General features: G+C 46.3%; 1 protein-coding gene across 1 annotated transcript; it reads left to right on the forward strand.

Annotated features, from left to right (window-relative positions):
- Positions 1 to 1,620: 1,620 nt before the first annotated feature.
- Positions 1,621 to 17,118, forward strand: LANCL1 (LanC like glutathione S-transferase 1). Its single transcript, XM_072341948.1, has 9 exons — positions 1,621 to 1,769; positions 2,025 to 2,142; positions 7,622 to 7,829; positions 11,290 to 11,425; positions 11,805 to 11,951; positions 13,619 to 13,801; positions 13,945 to 14,121; positions 14,403 to 14,475; positions 15,303 to 17,118. Exons 1-9 carry the CDS (start codon positions 1,686 to 1,688, stop codon positions 15,377 to 15,379), a joined length of 1,203 nt encoding a protein of 400 aa, XP_072198049.1. The 5' UTR covers positions 1,621 to 1,685; the 3' UTR covers positions 15,380 to 17,118.
- The last annotated feature ends 4,059 nt before the right edge of the window (positions 17,119 to 21,177 follow it).

A 21,177-nucleotide genomic window follows, 5' to 3' on the forward strand; every position in this document is an offset into this window, starting at 1 on the left:
GAGCCACCAACATACCTAACAGGACTCTCACTTCTGTTCCCTTTCCCCTCCTTGTAACAACCGAGCATAAAAAGCTCACATTTATGCAGAAGGTCTCTTTTCTGGATGATAATCACTGCTCAAAGACAATGCAGGTGTGTGCATGATCAAGACGGCTTTGCTGAGCACCTGCCTTAACACCTCACCTCAGTAAAAGCAGGCAGGATAATAGGTGAGGTTTGCTCCACATACACTATCAATAAAATTGACCAACTTAGTTCAGCTTCTGTGACTGATACTTTGATCTCCCCACAGAAGCTGCTAAAAGAAAATAATCAATGCAAAATACAATCATGCTTACAGCATATTGGGAAAACAGAATCCAATAAAAGAGACGCTTCTCTTTCCAAATGCCCTTTAAAAACAAGAAATTTTGTCAGCATAGAGCCAAGATATAAAACTTGCTTTGCCTTCAGAAAGCAAATCTTTTTAACACCCGTTAACTGGAGAGCTGCGGTAGGGGAGGTTACAGAGCTAAAGGATGCCTAGTGAAACCAAAGGACAGTGCAGGAGGAGCCATTCCTCTCTGGTAGGTGTTTCTGCCTGCTATAAGTGGCTGAAGCACTGGCAAAAATTTATACCCTCATGGAAATGAGGGAAGGTGCAAGCAATCAGGCATCCTGAAGCTAACATCATGGAGAACCATGTGTATAGTAGAAAATATTACAAGAATGGTGGTATAAAAGATAGTCAAAGGTTATCAGTAGGAAAAAACTATATAGGAAAAACTATAGGTTATCTATAGGGAAAACTCACCAATTCTGAGGCCTTCAAACTAGCTGGAAAATGCTGAGACTGATCACTCAAACTCCACGAAGCAGCAAACTCCAAGAGATGCTACCTTAGTGGTGGTCAGCCCTTAAATGAAGACTAGGAGAGGTGGAATCAGGTTCCACCCCTTCTGGGAGCACAGCTGAATTGCATTCACCTGTGCTCCCACAGCTGACCCAACACTTGCCTCAGCTGCTTAATCAGAGGTTCAGGCTGTGATTAACCATTTCCTATACACTGTGAAACACAAGTTTTAAATGTATAACCACAGGATGCATACAACCAACCTACCAGCGTGCCAGCAAGCAGGACTAAAGTGCAGTATAAGGAGCAGTACTGTACTCCACACCATTCTTTCCTCACTCATAGAGAACTTTCTAGAACAACCTCTGGTCTGCAAACCCAAGACCTGCTGGAGGCTGGTTTCTAGACATTTTATGTTTACTTTCAGGTTGCTTCTGCACAAAACTAGCCCCTAGATGTGCTCTGAATAACTTGCTCACCCTTTTTATTTTCCCCAGGGAATCCAGCACGACCTTTTTTAGTTGCTATAAGCACACCAGCATTGCATCTGTGCCCTCCCTCACACCCCAGCTGACTGGTACTGCGCAGGGAACTTGGGAACAGCTTCCTTCGCATATTCATTGCCTGCCTTCCTTTTCTGCTCAGTGTGGGCAGGTTAACAAGCAAACCCCCAGGGCCAGCCAGAGGAGAACTCTGAATCCCACAGGGACAACAGCAACGCGCTGCTCGAGCCCCGCAGGAGATTCCAAAATGGCGCCCGAAGCCTAGAGCGCTGCGTAGGGGCGGCGCGGCGCGGCCTTCCGGCGGCGGCTTGAGGGGCGGGGCGAGGCGAGACGGCGCGCGGCGGCACCATGATGGCGCAGCGGGCGCTGCCCAACCCGTACGCCGACTATGACAAGTCTCTGGGCACCGCGTATTTCGATGCGTCCGGCCGGGTGAGTAGGGAAGCAGCGCGGTCACGGCTGTTCGGTGGACCCTGAGGTTCCTCCGGCACCCTGGGGTGACCGCGTGGTTTAAAGCTCGGCTGTCTTTCTCCAGCGTGGCCTTGCGATCTCAGCCCGCCGCTGGGCTCCTAGTTTCCAGCCAGCCCTTTTTAGATGCGTTAGGAGCTGTGCCGGCCCCTCCAGCCGCTCACTGAGACCTCCTCCCGTTTGCCGCTGTTGATTTTGGTGTTTCTGCATTCTCTGCAGCTGACTCCCGAGTTCACGCAGCGTCTGAACAACAAAATAAGGGAACTGCTGCAGCAGATGGAGAGGGGCCTGAAGGCTGCTGACCCGCAGGACTGCACGGCTTACACGGGCTGGGCAGGTAGGGCAGCACCGTGGGCATGCCGTGCGAATGGGCCGCCTACTCAGCATGGGGCTGGATGGCTCTGAAGCTGTCCTGCAGGTTAGGCCAAGTCAAATGCACTTCTTCACTGTATCCACAGTAAATGTGTGTCGTGACCGGCACTTCTATTGCACGATCTGTTAAGCCAAGGGGCTGTTATTTCTGGAGTTCACGTTTTTGGCAGCAGAACTCAAACCGCAAAGGAAGACCACAGAGATGACACTGGGTCTTCCCTTCATTAATAGTGCCTGACCTCTGCAGCAGATAAAGCTGGAGGATTCAAATGCACCTGCTGGGGAGCAAATACTGGAGCCTTTGAAGAGCGCTGACAAGTAAACTGCTCTTCTGTGAAGCAGGCAGGTGTGCGCAGTAGGCCATTTCCCTGTAAGCAGCAGTGAGTGGCAGTGGTAAGCTGAGAGCCTGCAATAATGTCCATCTTTTTTGTTTAGGCTGATTTTTATCTTATGATGCTGACTGACAGACGGTTCCCCAGGCGGTGCCCCTTCACTCAGGCAGGGCCAGCTCTGCTTCAGCATCAGCTGGAGGGAACAGAGCTAAAGATGGAAACCTTACTCAGTCAAACTCAGTGCAAAGCTTCCAGGAGCTCGTCTCTATCCTGTTCTGCATTTTCAATCTGTCTTTCCTTCTTTGGGAGCATGCCCTACCTTCCCCACCCTGTTTCTTCCCCCTGGAGCCAGGGAGGATGCACCTTTCTCTGCATCATCGTCTTTGGATTCTGCTGTGTGCTTTGTCAGCTTTTCTGCTGCTGCTTTCTGCACTGTGCCAGGCTTTAGGGAGGCATCTTGAGATAGGCAGGTACTTGTGTGGCTGCTGCAAGACTTCTTGCTTTTTTTATTTGTATTTTTTACCTGGATGCTGTAATCCCAAATGGCGATTTTCCACGTTATGATCTGAGCACAGATTGCGCTTGGATGCAGTGGAACTCGATTCCAGCAGTTTGCTTGGGAAAACAGTGTTCACTGTGTTGTTGCTAAGGTAATGTTGCAGCCTGGTGAGAGCAATGTCAGAAATGGCTGCTTAAAAATTTTAGTAAGGTAGACAGGCGCTGAGAGTACTCCAAAGCAGTCAGTAAGAAATGCAAGCATGCCACTGTTGAATTCCAGCATGGGAGAACATTCATTTCTTCCTTTTTTCTTTTTTTCCGTTCCCTGGAATCACTTCTCATTGGGCATGCAACCTTCTTGCTTTGGCTAATAGGATTAGAAGAAGCCTGGGAGCAGTTTTCCCGTGGGTCACTGCCAGAGAAGTGAACTTTGCACATATTACATTGTATCGTAGGCACCCACGTTTCTTTTCTACTCCTAGCTGTATTAATTTATTCAGTGCTGGTTTCCAGAGAGCAAATTAATTGGGCCAAGACAGCAGCTTCTTCCCTTAATTGCTTATGTAGAAAAGGCTTGTTGAGCATCTTCTCATGTAAATCATTGCCCAGCAGTCTGAAATCAACCTGCACTCTTGTGGCCACTAATAAGAAAGATTTGAAATGTGCCTCTTCTAGCGTAAACTCTGTGTGAGATGCAATGTACTTGAGCATACTACATTACACCCAGTAATACACAGCATATGCTGGCACTTTACTTTGGTGCCTTTTTCTTTCCCAACACACTTGAGAGCCTTTCCTCCCCTTGCTTGCTTTTGTGCCAAAGAAGCCGCAGCTTCTTGGCACGTGAACTTGGAGCAGAGGAAGGCAAGGACTTTCATTTTCAGCTCAGAGGCAGAGACAATGTGCTCGGATCGAGATTATCCAGCATACAGCTGAATGTCCTCAAAACATATTTGGATCAGCTTGTTACGATTTCATTCAGTTCCCCATAGAGATCAGGGCCCTGTAGGCAAAGCCTTGAATGTGCCTGGGTATAAACCAGGCTCAGCTCTTGTGTTCCGTTTTGTCTTTTAATCAGTTTAGCTAGACAGCTGCAAAAGCTTTTATGGTCCTAATCTGTTTCCCTGTTATTGGAGTATTGACTCAGGGAAAGTAAACTGCTGTAAGCTAATTCTGAATCAGAAACGGTTTGAATCTTGGCAGAAGTACGATGCCCTCGTCCATTTTCAAACAGATTAGCATGAGGATGCCCAAGAGTTGTTTGAGCATTGGTATTTCTCAGAGGCCAGGAAGCCTTGGTCCAAAGGCTACCTAGACTAGAAAGCCAGATGGTGGAAAAGAACCAAGAGACTTGATGTCACTACTGCCACCGCTTTGCTGACTGCAAAAGCCAGGAAGCATCTGAGTCTGATCCCAGGCGGCCTGTTGTGTCCTTCCAAGATGATGGGGTGGTCTGCTCTCTGAAATATTATTTAAGGGTGAGAGCCCACCTCTTCTGGCAGCGCTTTTGGGATTTGTTTCCCATGCAGACATTGCTTTCTCTAGCAATGCACTAGTCATGCTTTGACAGCTTGAGAGCCTCGGAAAGAAACGAGTGAGTGCAGGTAGCTGGCTCCAGCTTTTGGCTGGCCTGAGAGTAGGGCTGAGCTGCCTTTTGAAAGGAGTCTTCAAAGACATATCCAGCAAGAGAAATGCAGTTCAGGAATGAATGGATAGAAATACAGGGAAATTACCTTTTGATCACTTCAGTGTAATATCATAGTTCTAACCTCATAATCACAAGAACTTGCATCACCTTACAGTTCTATTCAGAAGAAAAGAGAAACATCAGAAATGGCTTTGGAATGCATTAGTGAGTGTGAGATAATATCCATACCTCTGCACCAGAAAAGATGCTTATTGTCCTTGCAGCTGGGCAGTAGAGCTATTCCACCCCACTCTGTAACTTTTATGGCATGCTTCATCAAAATAACATTGAGTTTCCTGCAAGAAACCATCAGGTTTTCTTGCAGTGTGCAGAGATAAGTTTCCACTTCTCTCTATTCCTGGATGTCTTGCTTGGAGAGTGCTGGCTGACTTACTTCTCTGGGTCAACGTAAGATCTCCAAGCTCTTTCCTTGCTACTGTGGATGACAGGTTTGGAACTGATCCAGATCAGCAGCGACCCAGAAATCTCTTGTGGGAACCTGGTGACCTTGGTGAAAGGACCACACTGGGGCTCATCTCCTGGTGGATAAGGAGGCATGTTCAGAGCAGTGTAATGGACATCCCTGCTGGTCTTGTCAGAACTGCAGTGGAGCTGTCACCACTTTTATCCATTCTGGTCATCATGAGGAGAAAGCTTTGCCTTGCTGCTGTTGTTCTCCCACCAGCAGAACCGTTTGCAGTGGTAGTGCAACCAACAGAACTTGTGGGGAAGCCAAGACATGGTTTTTCTTTTTGATCAGCAGAACAGTCATATGGTAGAGACTGTTTTCAGCCTCTTGCAGTGCTTTAGATCCTGAGCAAGAGCTTATCTTCTCTCTGCCCTGTTGGAGATAATGGATGCTGAAATTAGGACCGTTGGCATTAGTTCATTGCTGCAAATACATCCATTTCCAGTGCATACATTTAAATCTCCTCCCACACCTCTCCAAAAGAAATAATTAATGCAAAGCATTTCTATGCATCTGTAACATTTCTTATACAGGGTTGCAAGAGATGGAGATGTTAAATAAACAGGCTTTGATGCGAGATACACAGAACTGGTATCTGCCTCCTGATTCCCCACAGCTAGCAAGTATCTCAGGAGTTCACACTGCAGTACATTGGCTCCTTGCATGCTAGAGACAGCAGTTTCGGTCATCAAAGCCCTATTAAAAAGATATGCTGTCAATAGCACACATGTTCAACACAGTCCTGCACCAAGTGATGTCTGATGTACAGGTACAGCAAGATCTTATGCTGCAAGGAGAAACAAAAAATAAAGTCTGTAGAAACTGCAGGGAAAGAAGGTCTATTTCCCCTGCAGGCGACTGCATTCTGTATCGCTCCACACGCAGCTTTATGCATGGTCCTGCCTTCCCCTGCTAGATTTCCCTCCTGGGTTCACAAGCAGCAACAAAGCAAGCAACTGGCTGAAGGCAGTGCTGCGCTGTGCCCTGCTGGTCATCTCAGGAATGGGAATTCCTTTAAGAATGAGTCAAAAAAAATGTCCTTAGAGACAGTTTGTACTGCTTTTGGCTTTTAAAGATAAAGAGGTGGGGGATAAATGAATGGAGAAAGCAAAGGTCTCGTTCCCATTCCTTAATATAGGTTAGTATAGGTCAATGCTTTTTGGAATCTCCTCCAAAAGACTGACCATTGGAGAGCACTTAGGCTTGAGAGGAAAGGGAGCAAGGACTGTTTTGCAAGATGAAAGGCAGAGAAGTCAGTGGAAAACACTGCTGGGACACTTACTTTCTCAGCATTCAGTCCTAGCAGTCTTGGCATAGTAGTTATGTAGAGAATTAGGGTGGTATGATGGCCATGGGAATAGAAGTTACTTACAAAGCAAGGAGGTGTATATCAAAGCAGGTAACTCAAAAGTGCAAGTTGTTCTCAGCCGTCGGATGTGTTCAGAGTCTAGAGGCTGTCCTCGGTGCTCAGGAAATGGAGAAGAGTAACTTCAGATTTGCTGGCTGGAAGAGGAGCTCCCCTTTGAAGAAGGGCTTCATGTCCACATCCCGATAAACCCAAATGTTGGTATCATGCACCTGAGCTTCTCTCTCAGAAATACTAACGCTGAACTGCTTGGAGAGAGGACAAGGTTATTCTGCAGCAGGAAATGGAAATCTGCTCTTAATGTACAAGCAAAACTGAATTGTCTGTAGTACGAAGCTTTCAAGATTACCCATGCAAAATGAAAAGGAGATCTAAATTTAAAATCATCCACAGTACTATAGAAAGTAATTCTGCAGCATGCTTTTTCTTACACCACCACCCCTGCTTTTGTAAGATGCACCAGTCTGTTGTGTAGGTCTTGGGATCTGCTCAGTGGGAGCCAGTGGGAGAAGAAAGAGCCAAGCGGGACTTCTCAAGGGTTTTGTTTCCCAGTGCTGAAGAGGTGTCACTTTTTAATCTGATCCAAGTCAAGGGACCCAGCCCTTCACTTCTTGGCATCAGAAAAAGCAGTTGAGACAGGGTAACAACTTGCATGCTTTGCCACAAGTCCTGTCTTGCCTGATGTTTTCTGGTGTTCTGGGTTTTACAAACCAGTCCCAGGCATGATTTTTTGGTTTAGGTGTGTTTGTCTGGGTCTCATCCTTTGCTCTCAACTACTAGAACGGTATGTAACCTTTCTAGCAGAAGCTCTGTTAGCCCCAGGCCCTCCTGGGTCAGATGCTACCACTTGTTAACTTGCAGTCCACTCATAAGCAGCGTGAGATAGAAAGGGGTCAGAAATCAGTAGAAGCTATGGATGGTGCTGCTGGGCATTATGTTGTGCACATACCTAAGAAGAGGTCTGCAAGGCTCATGACCTAGATGAGGCTGAGGGCCAGGCTTTTCAATGTGTAAAAGCAACCAAGCTGTGTAGTGGGAAGAAGACATAAAAAGTAAATCCTGCTGGTTACAAAACTTGCATTCCTTTTGCAGGCATTGCTGTGCTGTATTTGCACCTGCATGATGTGTATGGAGACCCAGCATACCTCCACATGGCCCATGAGTATGTGAAGAAGAGCCTGAGCTGTCTGACAAGACGATCCATCACTTTCCTGTGTGGAGATGCTGGGCCCCTGGCAGTGGCTGCGGTCATCTACCACAAACTGCAGAACCACAAGCAGTCAGAAGACTGCATCACTCGGTAAAATGCATGGTTATGCCTTTCTGTTCTTTCTGCACTTGCTGTAGAACTGACCCGGGTTTGTACCAGGCCCTTTCCTCTGTGCCCCAATAGGTTTTGCCACAGTCTCAAAGAATTCAGAAACTTAACAAGACAAGCTAACTTGTGCCCTGAAAAAGCATCTAGCTTAAGGACAAATGTGTGGCTGCAAGCAGGGGAGCAAAGGGTATTCCTTAGTTGGTATTGCCACTTTAGATATAACTCAGATAAGAGAAAAATAATGCCCAAATAAATATATTCACAAAAAAATTAAGGTGAGGTTTGGGATTTTTTTTAGAACCCTTAGATTCAGCTTGACATCCATTCTGATGACAAGAAGAAATGTGTCACTCGCTTCCACTCTCTATTTGTTAGTTGACTTTGACTTAAACCTAAGATTGAAGCATTCTTTTCAAGTGCCAAATGCAGCTGGTTATGATTCATTTATTTCTATTTCCTGCCTTCCCTCAACTGTTTTCAAATGTATTTTTGTTGGATACTTAAGAAAAAAGAGGATGTACAAGGAGTATTAACAATCAGATCAGCATATGGCAGAGGAAGGAAAAACAGCTATGGATAGAGGGAGACTGCAGTTGGAAGCTTTTCTTGCTCAAGGGATACTGACAAAATGAGAAAGAGCCCTGCATAGAATTGCTATTTTCAGTGGTCAGCACACCAGCAAGACAAAAACACAGGCACTTCAGTATGACACCAATGCCCTTAAAACACTGATTAAAATGCCATAGACGGGTATCTGAGGTGCCCGTGTGATTTGGAGACGCAGTTCCTATTCCTTTAACTAGAGCAGCTTTTCATTTACACAGATGTGGTCAGCCTGAAGACAGAATTCCCTTTTTGAATGCTTGAAATAATCTGTGGTTTGAGTTTTGCTTGATAACTGTTGAAGCGGTGAATCTCACTATAGTGAATGTATTTGTTACTAACAAGGGAACTAACCTGTCAAACATTAGCAGCCAGTTCAGTCAGTACACAAGCCCCAGGTTGTAGAAAATCCCTAATTAATATCTGCTTGCTGTAGATCTCCCCCTCATGCATCCCCCCTGTTCTCCCTACAGCTCTGTGGCAGAGTGGAAACGTGTGATTAATCCTGCACTGCCATCTAATGGCATAATAAGGGCAGAGCCTTGGAAATGGGTTTCTTCATACATCTGAAAGAAAAATGGGTCTTTCTGGAAGAAACAGTTAAGCTGTCCTTACTGTGCTACCAATTCCCAGAGCAGTTAGCCTGAGCATGCTCCCTTTACAAAGGGAGTATTTCTCTTTGAGAAACAGCTCCCTTGATCCAGACTCTTAAGTGAGCTTTGAATATGCTTTTTGCTTACAGAAGAATTGCTAAGTTATGCGGTGCAAGTGTATAGAAAATGCACTTCTGTTCCAACTAGAGAGAAAAGAGTCAGGGTATACACAAATCCCATCTTGCTCTGTGCTGCCTCACCTTCCCTTGGTCTAAAAAATAGTGATTCTTTGGCAGCTGGGACAACAGGCTGGTTTGTGAGCAGTGACTCTTTCAGGCCCTCAGTTTACACCCTCGCATCTGAGAAACACATCCTGGCAACATACCAAGCATCTCCTACTGTACGTATGCTGTGCAGTCCTGCCACACATATCTAAAACAACAGAAAGTCCCTTGATAACCATAACTAGGAAGGCAGCTAGAGGCAGAAACAGTAACGCATAGGGAGCAAGAACAGTAGCTCCAACTATTCCAGATTTCCCCACTAAGAGAAGGTTTTACATCCATGTTGTTGAAAACCTCCAGCAAGGGTGGAACTGTTTATCCACCCATCCATTCTTGCTATTGCACCTGACATTTCCCTGACATCCTCAACAGACAGCATCTGTTCCTACCAACCTGCTGCTAAGCAGAGCCTGTCTGCTGAACTGTCAAGCTCCTCCTTGGAAACCCTCCTCTTCATCTGCTTTTCTTCAACATGGGGACAGGAAACTCGAGGAGGCAGGATTTTTTCTTCAGGCCACACAGCTGGGAGCAGGATCCCTGCCAGATGGGTTTGCCAGGACTCCACTTACTCCCAGTCTCGGATGCAGAATCTGTCTCATGGGTTTAATCCGTGAGAAGCCTCCCCTAGAAGCAGTGCAAGACAAGATGAGGTCAGGCCATCTCCTTGAGACATTTCTCCCTCCTTTCTCCTTTAATCTCTCTGCTTACTTTGAGTCCAGTGCCAAGGGAAACTCCTACCACAGGAGTCTGAGCCCAGCGCCCTCTCTCTGCTCTGAGGGTACACTGGACGTTTGGTTGCTTTTCTTCACAACACATAACTCTGCCTAGCAGCAAGGGCTGCCAAAGCACCTCTTCTGTTCCTCACACTGATGTGGCAGGGAAGCCCTGCACACACCGATCTCATTTTAGCCCTTTCCCTGTTACAGCCACAGCAGGAAGCAGCTGAGGATACAGCCTTGAAGCTGCTGATGCCAGAGTTTTAAAAGTGATGGCCTTTTTCAGAGTGTTTTGTCAGAGAGGAATGGAAAAATAAAGACAGAGCCACTCACATCTCTGCCTGCTGCTCATGGAAGGACATCCAGCCTTGGTGGTGCTGTGGGGAGAGGCAAAACAGGAAACTTGCATTGAGAGTGAACTGAACTGTAAAGTGCCAGTGTGCACAGCACTCAGTCCCCATTAGAACAACAGGAATATCACAACATGGAAATAGTCAGGAAAAATGGCACAGAACGTTTCTGAATCCAGCAGAGCTTTTGCCATGCACTCATGGGCTAAAGGCTGGTGCCAACCAAGCAGCTGTCACTGTGGAACTGCCCCACAGACAGCCCATAGTGTTCATGCTGCACACACTGTCCTCACTATTGCATAACTCACTCCACAGCTCTTACCCAGATTTCTATCTCATGCAAGCACCTCTTTTACTGACAGCATTGCTCTGCATACCTTGTAGGCATGGAATGAAATGAGCTTTGCTATCAGGACTTGTTAGAATATAGGTTGAGGTTTTTCCACACCCTCACAGCACCGGCTGGACTTTCTAGCATTCCTTGAGCAGCTAAATTAGGCAGATACTTGCATTTGAAAGCAGCCATTTTTGGCAAAGGTCTGCACTTCCTGTGGCCTCACAGGAAAGTAATGCTGATTGTCTCCTGTAGCCCAGACTTCCCCACAAGTAGCTTTCCCAGAGCTAGTGCTCTGAGATAGTATATGCACATCGTATGGCTACAGTGTGAAACACTGGACAAAGTAAAGCAATAAGCCAAGGAAAAAGCAAAGGGGAAGGAGGGATTTTGTACCTTGTGTAACAAGAAAGCTGAGACAGGAACTTTCGTGGTATCTCGTAGGGTGTAAGGCAGCACTATGGAATAAACGCTGTTTTAGAACTCCAGTCTTACTGCTTGTTTACATGGCTTTGACTGTCCTCTGTCCTCTGATATCCCTTGTATGTTTTTTTCTTTGTAGTCTGCTCCACCTACACAAGGTTGATCCACGAGTGCCAGATGAGCTGCTGTATGGGCGCATGGGCTATCTGTATGCACTGCTGTTTGTGAACAAGCACTTTGGAGAGGAAAAGATCCCTCAAAGTCACATTCAGCAGGTACTGTGGCTTCTCAACAGTGGAGGCTGAATTAGCCACTTGATGATTTATTAGCTGTCTCTTCCCATTCCAGTCACCTTTAAGCAGATATAAATCAGTGCTAGATGTAGAAAACTATGGCAACAGATGAGAATCCACACTGTGGTTTCCTTGCTGTTCATCCTCTTTGGAAGAGAAAGTGCTACACGTCCCTCTCACCCCATCCCTGAAATCCATATAGATGCCCAGACAGCACTGAATTGGCATCTCTTTCACCCCTCCAGCCACACTCCCCACCTTACATGGGGGATTAACAACAGCTTTTTCTATTTCAGGTTATCTGCTGTGCTGGACGTAAGATTATAGGACTTTCCTCACCCACATCTCTTCTCTTCCACAGGTCTGTGAAGCAGTTGGAGCCTCAGGAGAGAGCCTGGCCAAAAGGAGGAACTTTGCAACCAAGAGCCCACTGATGTATGAGTGGTACCAGGAGTACTATGTAGGGGCAGCCCATGGCTTGGCTGGGATTTATTACTATCTCATGCAGGTAAGAGGCACCTAGAGGGGAGGGGCTGACAGCACTTGTTTATCATTTCTTTGAATGAGAAGGAGCATCTGAATAGCTTCATGGTGACATCAAGCCAGGCAAAACCTCTTGTCTGAGTCTCTCTCCTTTTTGATCACATATTTCCACTTCTGATGTTTTTCTCCAAGTCTATGAGTTTGGATGTTCCATCTCCATGAACATCTAGAGAATCTACATTATACAAGCAGTTTCATGTAATGAAGGCTGGTGGATCAGCAGGATCTAAGCTTCCCTATCTTTTAATTGCTTATAAAGTATTGCCATTCGTTGACATCTTTGGGTTTCTCTGATTTATGTATTTTTAGGAGGCAGTTGCTTGGAGCAGTCTCAGATCATTACAGTGTGAAAATTGCTGTAAGAAAAGCGTGCTGAAAGAGATCATTGGTGTAGTAGGAAAGTTGGAAATGTCTCCCAAAATCAGAGCTTCTCAGTGTTAGAGCAGTGGGACTACTTCTATTAAGCAGCTGAGTTCTGTAGCACCTCAAGTAGGCAGAGCAAGGCAAGAGTCTGGGTGTCTCTTTACTTTGACGTGCTCCTTCTCACAGTTTCTCACAACTCATTGCTGTTCTGGGAATCTTCCCTGCCCTAGCTATGAAATCAGGGTGAAAATTCCCATGTGGGTCATTTTTTGCATAAAACTGCAACGTTTAAGCTTCGTAATGACAGCAATAAACAACAGTGCTTTTTCAAAGCAGTCAGAGTGCCCACCAAATGATTTGAATATAGTAAGGCTTATAGAAGTATGAATTTTTGTTTGATATTAGGCTTCTCACAGCAGGTGGAAGACTGCCAGGTTTCAAGTGCTTGGCTTCCCTTCAGGAAGTCCGTCTCCCATAAAACACTATGTAGGCTTCATGCTTCTCTGCTGTATGAAACACAAGGAGCCTGGACCAGCCAAGCATAACACACAAAAACCTGTGGGAGAAGCAGACGATGGGAATGCAGAGAGGAGGATGTTGGACTTATGGTCTCCAGTGGTTTTACAGCAGAAGTATTGATTCTTAATTTTCAAGTTAACACCATCTTGAGAACAGCGTGATCCCTAGATTAAAGTCTCAGTGCAGTCTGCTGCAGGAGGTCTGACCAGTGCAGATCCCCTGTGGGGCAGCGTCATTTGGAGAGGAAGCTGAAACCCCTTCCTTGCTTCCATCTGAGGTCAGTGGTGAAATTACCCCCTTGCAGTTACCCAGAAACATCCACAAAAATGCAGCATCACAGGCCGTTGGGCAGGAAGAGCAGCTGACAGCTGCTGTGCTCTGGGTGCTAGGAATCATTCCTGGAATTCATCCCTAACAGCAGTTTAACTTATTACTCCAAAGCTGGGTACTTGAAACCACATCTACATAGTCTCAGGAAAAGACTACTTCTCTTGCTTAGAGGGCTGTGTGACACACTTGGGGAAGCTTTTGTTTTTGGGGATGCAAGAGTATGACGGGAAATGAGTTGCTGCTGACAGAGCAACCTGAGGACAATCAGGTATTTGGGTTGTGAAAGACTGGGCCAAAGAAATAACTTCATTTACAAGGAGCAAGAACAGAATTAGCTTTGTTTCTTTCAGTCAGACTTTGGATCCATTAGGGAGAGACACAATGGTAACTCTCCTGTTATTAACACTTTGTGTCTCTTAGCCTGGCCTCGGAGTGAGCCAAGTAAAGCTGCACAACACAGTCAAACCCAGTGTGGACTACGTCTGCCAGCTCAAATTCCCATCAGGCAATTACCCTCCCTGCATCGATGACACCAGAGACCTACTTGTCCACTGGTGCCACGGGGCACCAGGCGTTATCTACATGCTTCTCCAGGCCTACAAGGTACAAGAAATCTTGCAGATATCCTTTGGGGATCCCTAAATGTGCTAATGGAGCTAATTAACGCAGGCCTCCCCCCTCACACAGGGATGCGCTCTGTGTAAGGAAATTACTTCATCGTAGGGGAATGTTTCTTGTCTCTCCAGGTGTTTGGGGAACAGCAGTACCTAAATGATGCCCTGCAATGTGCAGAAGTGATCTGGCAGTACGGGTTATTGAAGAAAGGCTATGGGCTCTGCCACGGGACTGCTGGCAATGCCTATGCTTTCCTAGCACTGTACAACCTCACTCAGAACATGAAATACCTGTACCGGGCCTGTAAGGTGAGAACCTGTGCGAGAGGAGAGAGAGGATTGTTTACTTCTGCCTTTTTACAGTGCAGCTTCTTCCCTTGAAACCGGATTTCTAGTGTGGTAAAGAGGGAGCTGGTTCTAACCAGCTCCACCAGCACAGTCACTGAGCAGGGTAGTTGCTGCATGACAGCCCACATAGAAGGAATATTTTGCACTCTTGCTCTGCAAAGGGATAATGTGAGGTTGAAGATGGTAATTATCTCACGATGCATCTCGAATGACATCTGAACGCTATTGCTTTTTTTCCATAGTTTGCAGAGTGGTGTTTAAGCTACGGTCAGCATGGCTGTCGGACTCCAGACACACCGTTCTCTCTCTTTGAAGGTAAACCTCCATTCCTCAGCATGCGTTCTGTTCCTGGATATGAGTCAGTTCAGCACTGAGGAAAATGTTCCGCTGAACTCTTGGCAAAACTCAGCATAAAGAATGGGAGGGACATAGTGTTTGCTGTTTTTACCCTTTCCCAGAAGCAGTGTTCCTGTAACAGGCCAGCAGCTTCTCTTGGAGCATCTTGTCCTCTTGGGCCTCCAGCACAGATTCTGCACACATATTAAGGGAATGACTTTAGTGGGTACGGGCCAAAGTCTGCCTTCAGGCAATTTGCAGCCTGGCTCTCCAGTCTCTTTGCGTTTTTAAGGATTAAAATCCAGCAGAGGCTTTCCAATTCCATTTCAAAGATGAATGAAGAGGAAGCAGGGTCACTTTTGCAGTGTTCATTGACTTCCCCCAAAATCTGCCATTAGCAGGTATGGCTGAAAGAATTGGTTCCTCAGCTAATATAAACCTCCCTAGCTTTGGGGCGCACCAAGGAGCGAGAGCCAGACATCACAACAGGATCTCAAGTTTTGCAAAGATATTCAGATTCTTAAGCCCATAGACAGGTGAAGCAGAAGGAAGGGGGCTGGAAGTGGGGAAATTGGCCATACCTTCCCAGATGCTTTTCCAACACGTGACTAATTTCAGAATGCTCTCCACATTGAAGAACCTGAGCTGGTTGGGAAGTGTAGGCTCAGACCTTGGAAATGATGTAGCTCCTTCTGAATACATTTTCCTGCCTTCTGTCTTTATGATGAATTCTCTCCTTGAACAATTGATAACTTGGACGCCCAGATGGAATCTCTCTGAAGCACTTTATTTTTTCTCATTCTCAGGGATGGCTGGAACAATTTACTTTCTTGCTGACCTGCTGGTGCCAACCAAGGCCAAGTTCCCTGCATTTGAACTGTGAACCTAAGCTAGGCAGTTCCTAGCCTAAATCTTTCTGCACTTGGAAAAGCAGTTCAGAGCTGCTTTCTCCTCCTTCTGAACTCATCGTTGTTTACCTAACTAAACGTAAATCCATCCTCCTAGAGCACGCCGAGTTCTCTAATATTTCTAGTTGTTTTGTTGCATTGTTTCAGTTTAAATAACAAGGTGCAGGTTTTGCTGGTGTCTCCTGAAAGCACAGGGCTGCAGCTGGGAGAAGGGAAATATGTACAGTATTTTGTGTGCTATAAAGTTTTGCTATTCTCTGTATCCCATTTCCTGGGAGAAAGTTTTGTATTGAATGTAACTTTGCCTGTTTAATTTGTTTGTTTCGGTGCTGCCAAACAGTTACAGGGAGTTGGCCTTGGAAAACAAAAGATAAAACACTGAGACTACTGCCCTTCAATGTGCTTTGAAGCTTTCTCTTTCCGCCCATGCAGGGAGTAGGTAGTTCAGGAGCTGGGCTGCTCCACAAGAAGTCAATGTGATGCACTGTGGGATCTCTCCTTTTTTTGATGTCAGATTACAAGTAGAGCAGCTGGAACTGACAGGGTCTTGTTCAGCCTTGGTCTGAATTTACACCTGGTCTGCTTTATAGGTGAAGGTTATTATGCATTAGCTCTTTTGTGCATCTTTTCCAGTACCAGACAAATAATCCACTCGCTTTTGTGCTTTTTTGTCATCTTAAGCTGAATCTTGCAAAGTCTATTGGTCATGTCATGGAAAATTGTAATTTAATAGTAAGCTAGGTTGCATACTGGTGTGGGCACTCCTATTTAGCTTTGAAAATTCATTTTGCAATCTCATATTTAAAAACATATATGGATATTAGAGCTGATTGGCAGCAGCAGCATAAAAACAGAAATGTATCTCACTGAGTTCTCTCAGTGTTCAACCTGTTACCTGGCTACAGGATATGTACAGGCTTTTGTTTTATAAGCTTTCCTGAACCTCGATAATTCCAGGCACTTGTTATTGCTCCTTGTAGTTTGACATGCACTACATCTACCCAACTGGAAAACCTGCTCTAGGTTCAACAGCTTTGACTTGACAGCACACCAAAAACTTGCAAGGGGCAAATTAGCTTTGGAGCAGTTTGTTGATGCTACCCATCATGTTCCCCCCCATTAAACCATTGCATATTTTTCTAAGCTCCAACCATGGGCTCAATACTGAGTACAGTAGAGGTTACTGACTCCCCTATACTACTTCGTGCAGTTTGAGGGCAGTTCCTCAGCCCGCACAAGTGTGGGCACAGGTTTGGTTTTTCAGGAGAAAGCTGATGAGTGGTTGAGGCCAAGAGCAAGGCAGCTTCAGGGCAGCACAGTCTCCAAGTCAGCAGCACAAAGTGGGAGCTGCACAAGCTGTCCTACTATTTTCCAAAGGGCACAGTGCTGCCATGAGGACCAAACCTGGTGTGTTCACAGCTAGCTTACCTCGCAACAGCGGCATAGGCAGATCTGAAAGAAGCTGTTTCAGTGAAGAGTAGGAAGCATTCCTGAAGACAACTCCTCTCCTCAAAGAGCAGCCCCACAGCCAGCTCATCAGAAGACAGCCTGATGCACAGAAATGCTCATCTGCCTTCGGCTCAGCCTTCCTGGCAGGAGCCTGACGCTGGTTTGTGCAGCCTAATGGGGCAGCACTGCGGCCCAGGGCTCATACACAGGACTGGTGCAGAACTAGCAGGTGGAGCACTGTTCAATAAAACATGAAAACAAACCAGCTTTGTGTTGTTTTTTCTCATTTTGTCACCTCATAGTCCCCAAAAATAAATGAAAACCACAGCTTAAAAGCACCGTCACCCAGCTTAATTTGTGCTTTCTCTGATTCTCAGTGAAGCAGAAAACCACAACCTCAGACATACCTGTTCCACACAGATCAGGGGTGTTCTGCAACTCTGCTGGAGGTCGGTTCACATTTGACAACGCAAACTCAAATGCACCATCAGAATAAAGTTTTCCCAACTAATCATTATCTGTAGTGCTGGGCATGCGGTATGTACTGGAATACAGGAGCCAAGTACAGTGAAAACTCTAGGAAAGTGATACTGGATCGAGTAGGTCAACTGGCAGGCTCAAAGTTGTTACCCAGTAGTGACTGAAATGACAGGGATTTTCGGGCCAGTGGGGTTTTGGAGGGGCTCCCTGGACTCAGAGGGTGTGCAGTGTTAGCTTGCAAACTCACTGTCAACCCAGATGGAAAATTCTTTAGCACTCAGACCAGCATAGACTCAAACCTCCAATTACAGTATCATAGCTGGCAGAGGTGGATGCTTCAGCATCTTGACAGCTGGGCCTCTTAACTCATGGGACTCGCTAACCTTGGCAAGAAGGGCAAGCATAGACTTCTGAATTACAGCTGAATCTCAGAAGATGGCTTCATTGACTGTTACCTTCCTGAAGCAATCAAAAGATGCTTCATACCTTCTGCATACTTTTTTCCCTTTCTTTTTCTTTCTGAGGAGAGGGTGGTGTTTTTGTTTTGATCCTTAGCTTTGCTTTTCTCAGTTCTGGAAAAGTCATCTACAAGGGGTCAGATCTGGAGCCAGTGCCTGATGTGTGTAAAGCCCACGGCATTAAGCTGATTTAGAGCAGTTCAGGATCCAGCCCTTCTACGACAGCTGAATGTAGGAGTCAGGCAGAGTTTAATTAACTTTGAATGGCTGATCACATTTCGGGCCCACCTAATGAACTTGTTTCTGCCTGACCTTAAAAGCAAGCCTGGCTATATTAATTAAAGGATCCTAGTAACAAATACGTGACAGGTAGAATTGTGGGGTTTTTGTTTGTTTTCTCATTTGAAAAGAACTGGCCAACCCTTCCATCATTCAGACAGCAGCAGGACAGCCCCCACCACATACCTCTTTGCTGGAAACAAGACACAAAAGCACTCCTAACAGACATATTTATATCCCTCATGTACCCCCTGGGCTTCAGAGAGCTTCTTCCTGGCTCTGAAGTGAGAATTATGGATGCTGCTACTGCAGAAGTGACATTGCTTGGTTCAGGCAGTGCTTTGTACAGACACAGGTGAAACAGAGAGCAGTGGGGCTCACTGCACTGACGGTCATGCTGGGATCACAGTGAATGTGGCATTTGGTGTCTCGAGACAAGTATCACCAACCCAGTACCACCCCACTGGTGCAACTTACCTCTGAAAGCAGAGGTGAGCGTGAAGATCTGGGCAGCTGCTGTGAGACCTGGAGAAAAGCATCATATCACTGCGTTGTGCAGGGTTTCAGCTATCTCAGCATCAAAACTGCTCCCTTGGAAGCTGTTGAGAGAAAAACAGGACAAAGTAGTTGTTAATGATTTAAGGCAGAGCCTGTTTCTGCACCACCCACAAGGCTCTGTATTCCCAACTACTGCTCAAGCCATCTTTCACACGTAGTGTGGTGGTCTCTACTGTTTTCTGTGGCAGACCTGCTTAAAGGTCTTTCTGTTTTATCTCCCCCCCGACTTGTTTCTGCCTCCATGCTGCTCTTTGAGGAAAAAGAGTGGTAGCTTTGACTCTGGATTGTTTCAGGACTCCAGTTCACTGTATGACAGCAAGGGGGAGGCAAAATGCAGTGTGAGATCAAGGCAAAACCTTAGCCCAAGGAAATTTGCACCCTCCCTACTGCTCTTGGAGAACCCAAAAACCAAGCTCATCCTCAATATTAGGATAATACAGATTTGAAGAGGTCCTAGCAGATGGAGAGAAGAGGAATAAAGTATCTCATATAGCATCCAACTCCAGAGATACAAGAGCCATTTGTTTTTACCATTCTGTGCTGATCAGGACATCACACAGTCAGTCTAGCACCCTCAGATGCTGTGCATCCCTCTCTGCCCCTTCTGAGGAGAAAATACAGCAGATTAGGTTATAAACCACAATACTGTACTGAATGGTTGCAGTATGACTGTGGTGACACACTGGAAAAGGTTGCCCAAGGAGGTTGTGGATGCCCCATCCCTAGAGGCACTCAAGGCCAGGCTGGATGTGGCTCTGGGCAGACTGCTCTGCTGGTTGGTGACCCTGCACGTAGCAGGGGGGTTTAAACCAGATAAGCGCTGTGGTCCTCTTCAACCCAAGCCATTCTATGGTCACCGTGCCATTTATTCCCTATGTGGATGACAAGATGCAGCTCAGCTTGCTCTCAGTGAGGATGACAATGAGTGACAGAGAAGGCCCAGAGGTGTGCAAAACAACTGCAGAAGCCTTAAGAAGGGAACATAATCCTGCGCCTGTGTGGAGCCATTTAGCTCCATCCCCTCATGGCTGGGGAATTTCTCACCTGCAGGACACGCGTCAGACTGCCCTCATTTTGCGGCTGTTGCAGTTTGCTGCAGCATTTGCAGCGATCCCAAGCAGTAATCAAATCTGCTGGTGGTGCTTCATCGTCCATAAATCCCATTGGAGTCTGGCCCATAAATAGTTATGCTACAGCATGCAGCTGCACACAGAGCAAGAGCAAATGTTTCACCCAGCGGCTGCTGGCTCTGATCGGGTTGAGGAGTTGATCATGTTTCCACCATTTGGCTGAGTTCTATTATAGCTGCCTCTCCTTTAAGGCACGCTCCTACCAGCGAGGGGGAGACCACAGCACCACTGAGCACCAATGGCTCTGTGTTGTATGAGCAAGCATTGAATTACTGCCTTGTGAAAGAGAGGAGTAATGCTATTAGTACTCACTTCCCTGATTTGAGACAGGATATATCAGTAAGGGAGAAGTTAGGAGACATTCCTCACAACAAGAAATGAAATATCTTGGTATTCTCTCCTTGCTTTCCTCACTGTAAGATTTAAATCTGACCCCAGACCCTCTGCATCTCCAGCGGGAGCCTCTGCAGGACACAGCAGGAATGAGGGCTGCACCAAAGCTATACACAGACTGACGCACATCTTTTGTTGTAAAAAGTTCATGCTGTGTCCACGCAGACAAACCAAAACCTTCAGAAACTTCTGATGATGGAAGCGGCACGTGCCATCCTGCTATGGCTCCTGGTCTGAATAAGAGCTATCTCACACTCCTACTGAAGGTAACTTGGGGGGCTCTGTTAAAACTGAGAGAATCAGGTTGGATTCATGCCTATAAAGTCTCATTGTGATGCACTGACAATTCTCCAAACATCAGATTTCCATCCAAAGGGAAGAACCTCGGAGAACAGAGGTTGGAGGTGACATCTGAGACCTGTTCCAGTGAGACATCATAGAATCATAGAAACAAAGGTTAGAAAAGACCTCTAAGATCATCTTGTATACTTCAGTCTTCCTTGGACCGAGGCTCCGCAGACGAGTCTCCTTCCCCTGGCAACAAATGCCAAGTTGGAGCTCCTCCAGTAACTAACCTCCGTCCAGTAATTCACTGCTTTGTTTTTCTCCCACATCCTTAAGCTGAGCAGGCAACCCTGAGCTGCCCAGCACTGGAAGCGCACAGGAGATGTGCACTGTGAAAGGAACTGGGCAGAGGCAGAGTGTGATTTGTAATGATGTGGATTGGGTCCCTGCCCTCTGCCAGCATGCAAGTCTATGCCCTGGATGAACTCTGAGAAGCTCACAGCCCAGAAGCAAGGAAACTGCCACCAGCTCTTTAAAATGATGGCAAAAAGCTGAGGAGCTTAACTGCATCACCACAAAGGTCACCTGCCTGCAGGAAAACTGAGTTATAATGAAATGTGCCACGTTTGCTGGCCAAGACTGTCAGAGAGCTATTAAAAACAGCAGGGATCTCTTGGCCATCTACTCCACAGCAGGGCAGGCACCCTGGCTAGCTGCTGGGCATGCCTTCTGCAGCTCCAG

This window comes from Excalfactoria chinensis, chromosome 7, assembly GCF_039878825.1.
Source record: "Excalfactoria chinensis isolate bCotChi1 chromosome 7, bCotChi1.hap2, whole genome shotgun sequence".
NCBI lineage: Eukaryota > Metazoa > Chordata > Aves > Galliformes > Phasianidae > Excalfactoria > Excalfactoria chinensis.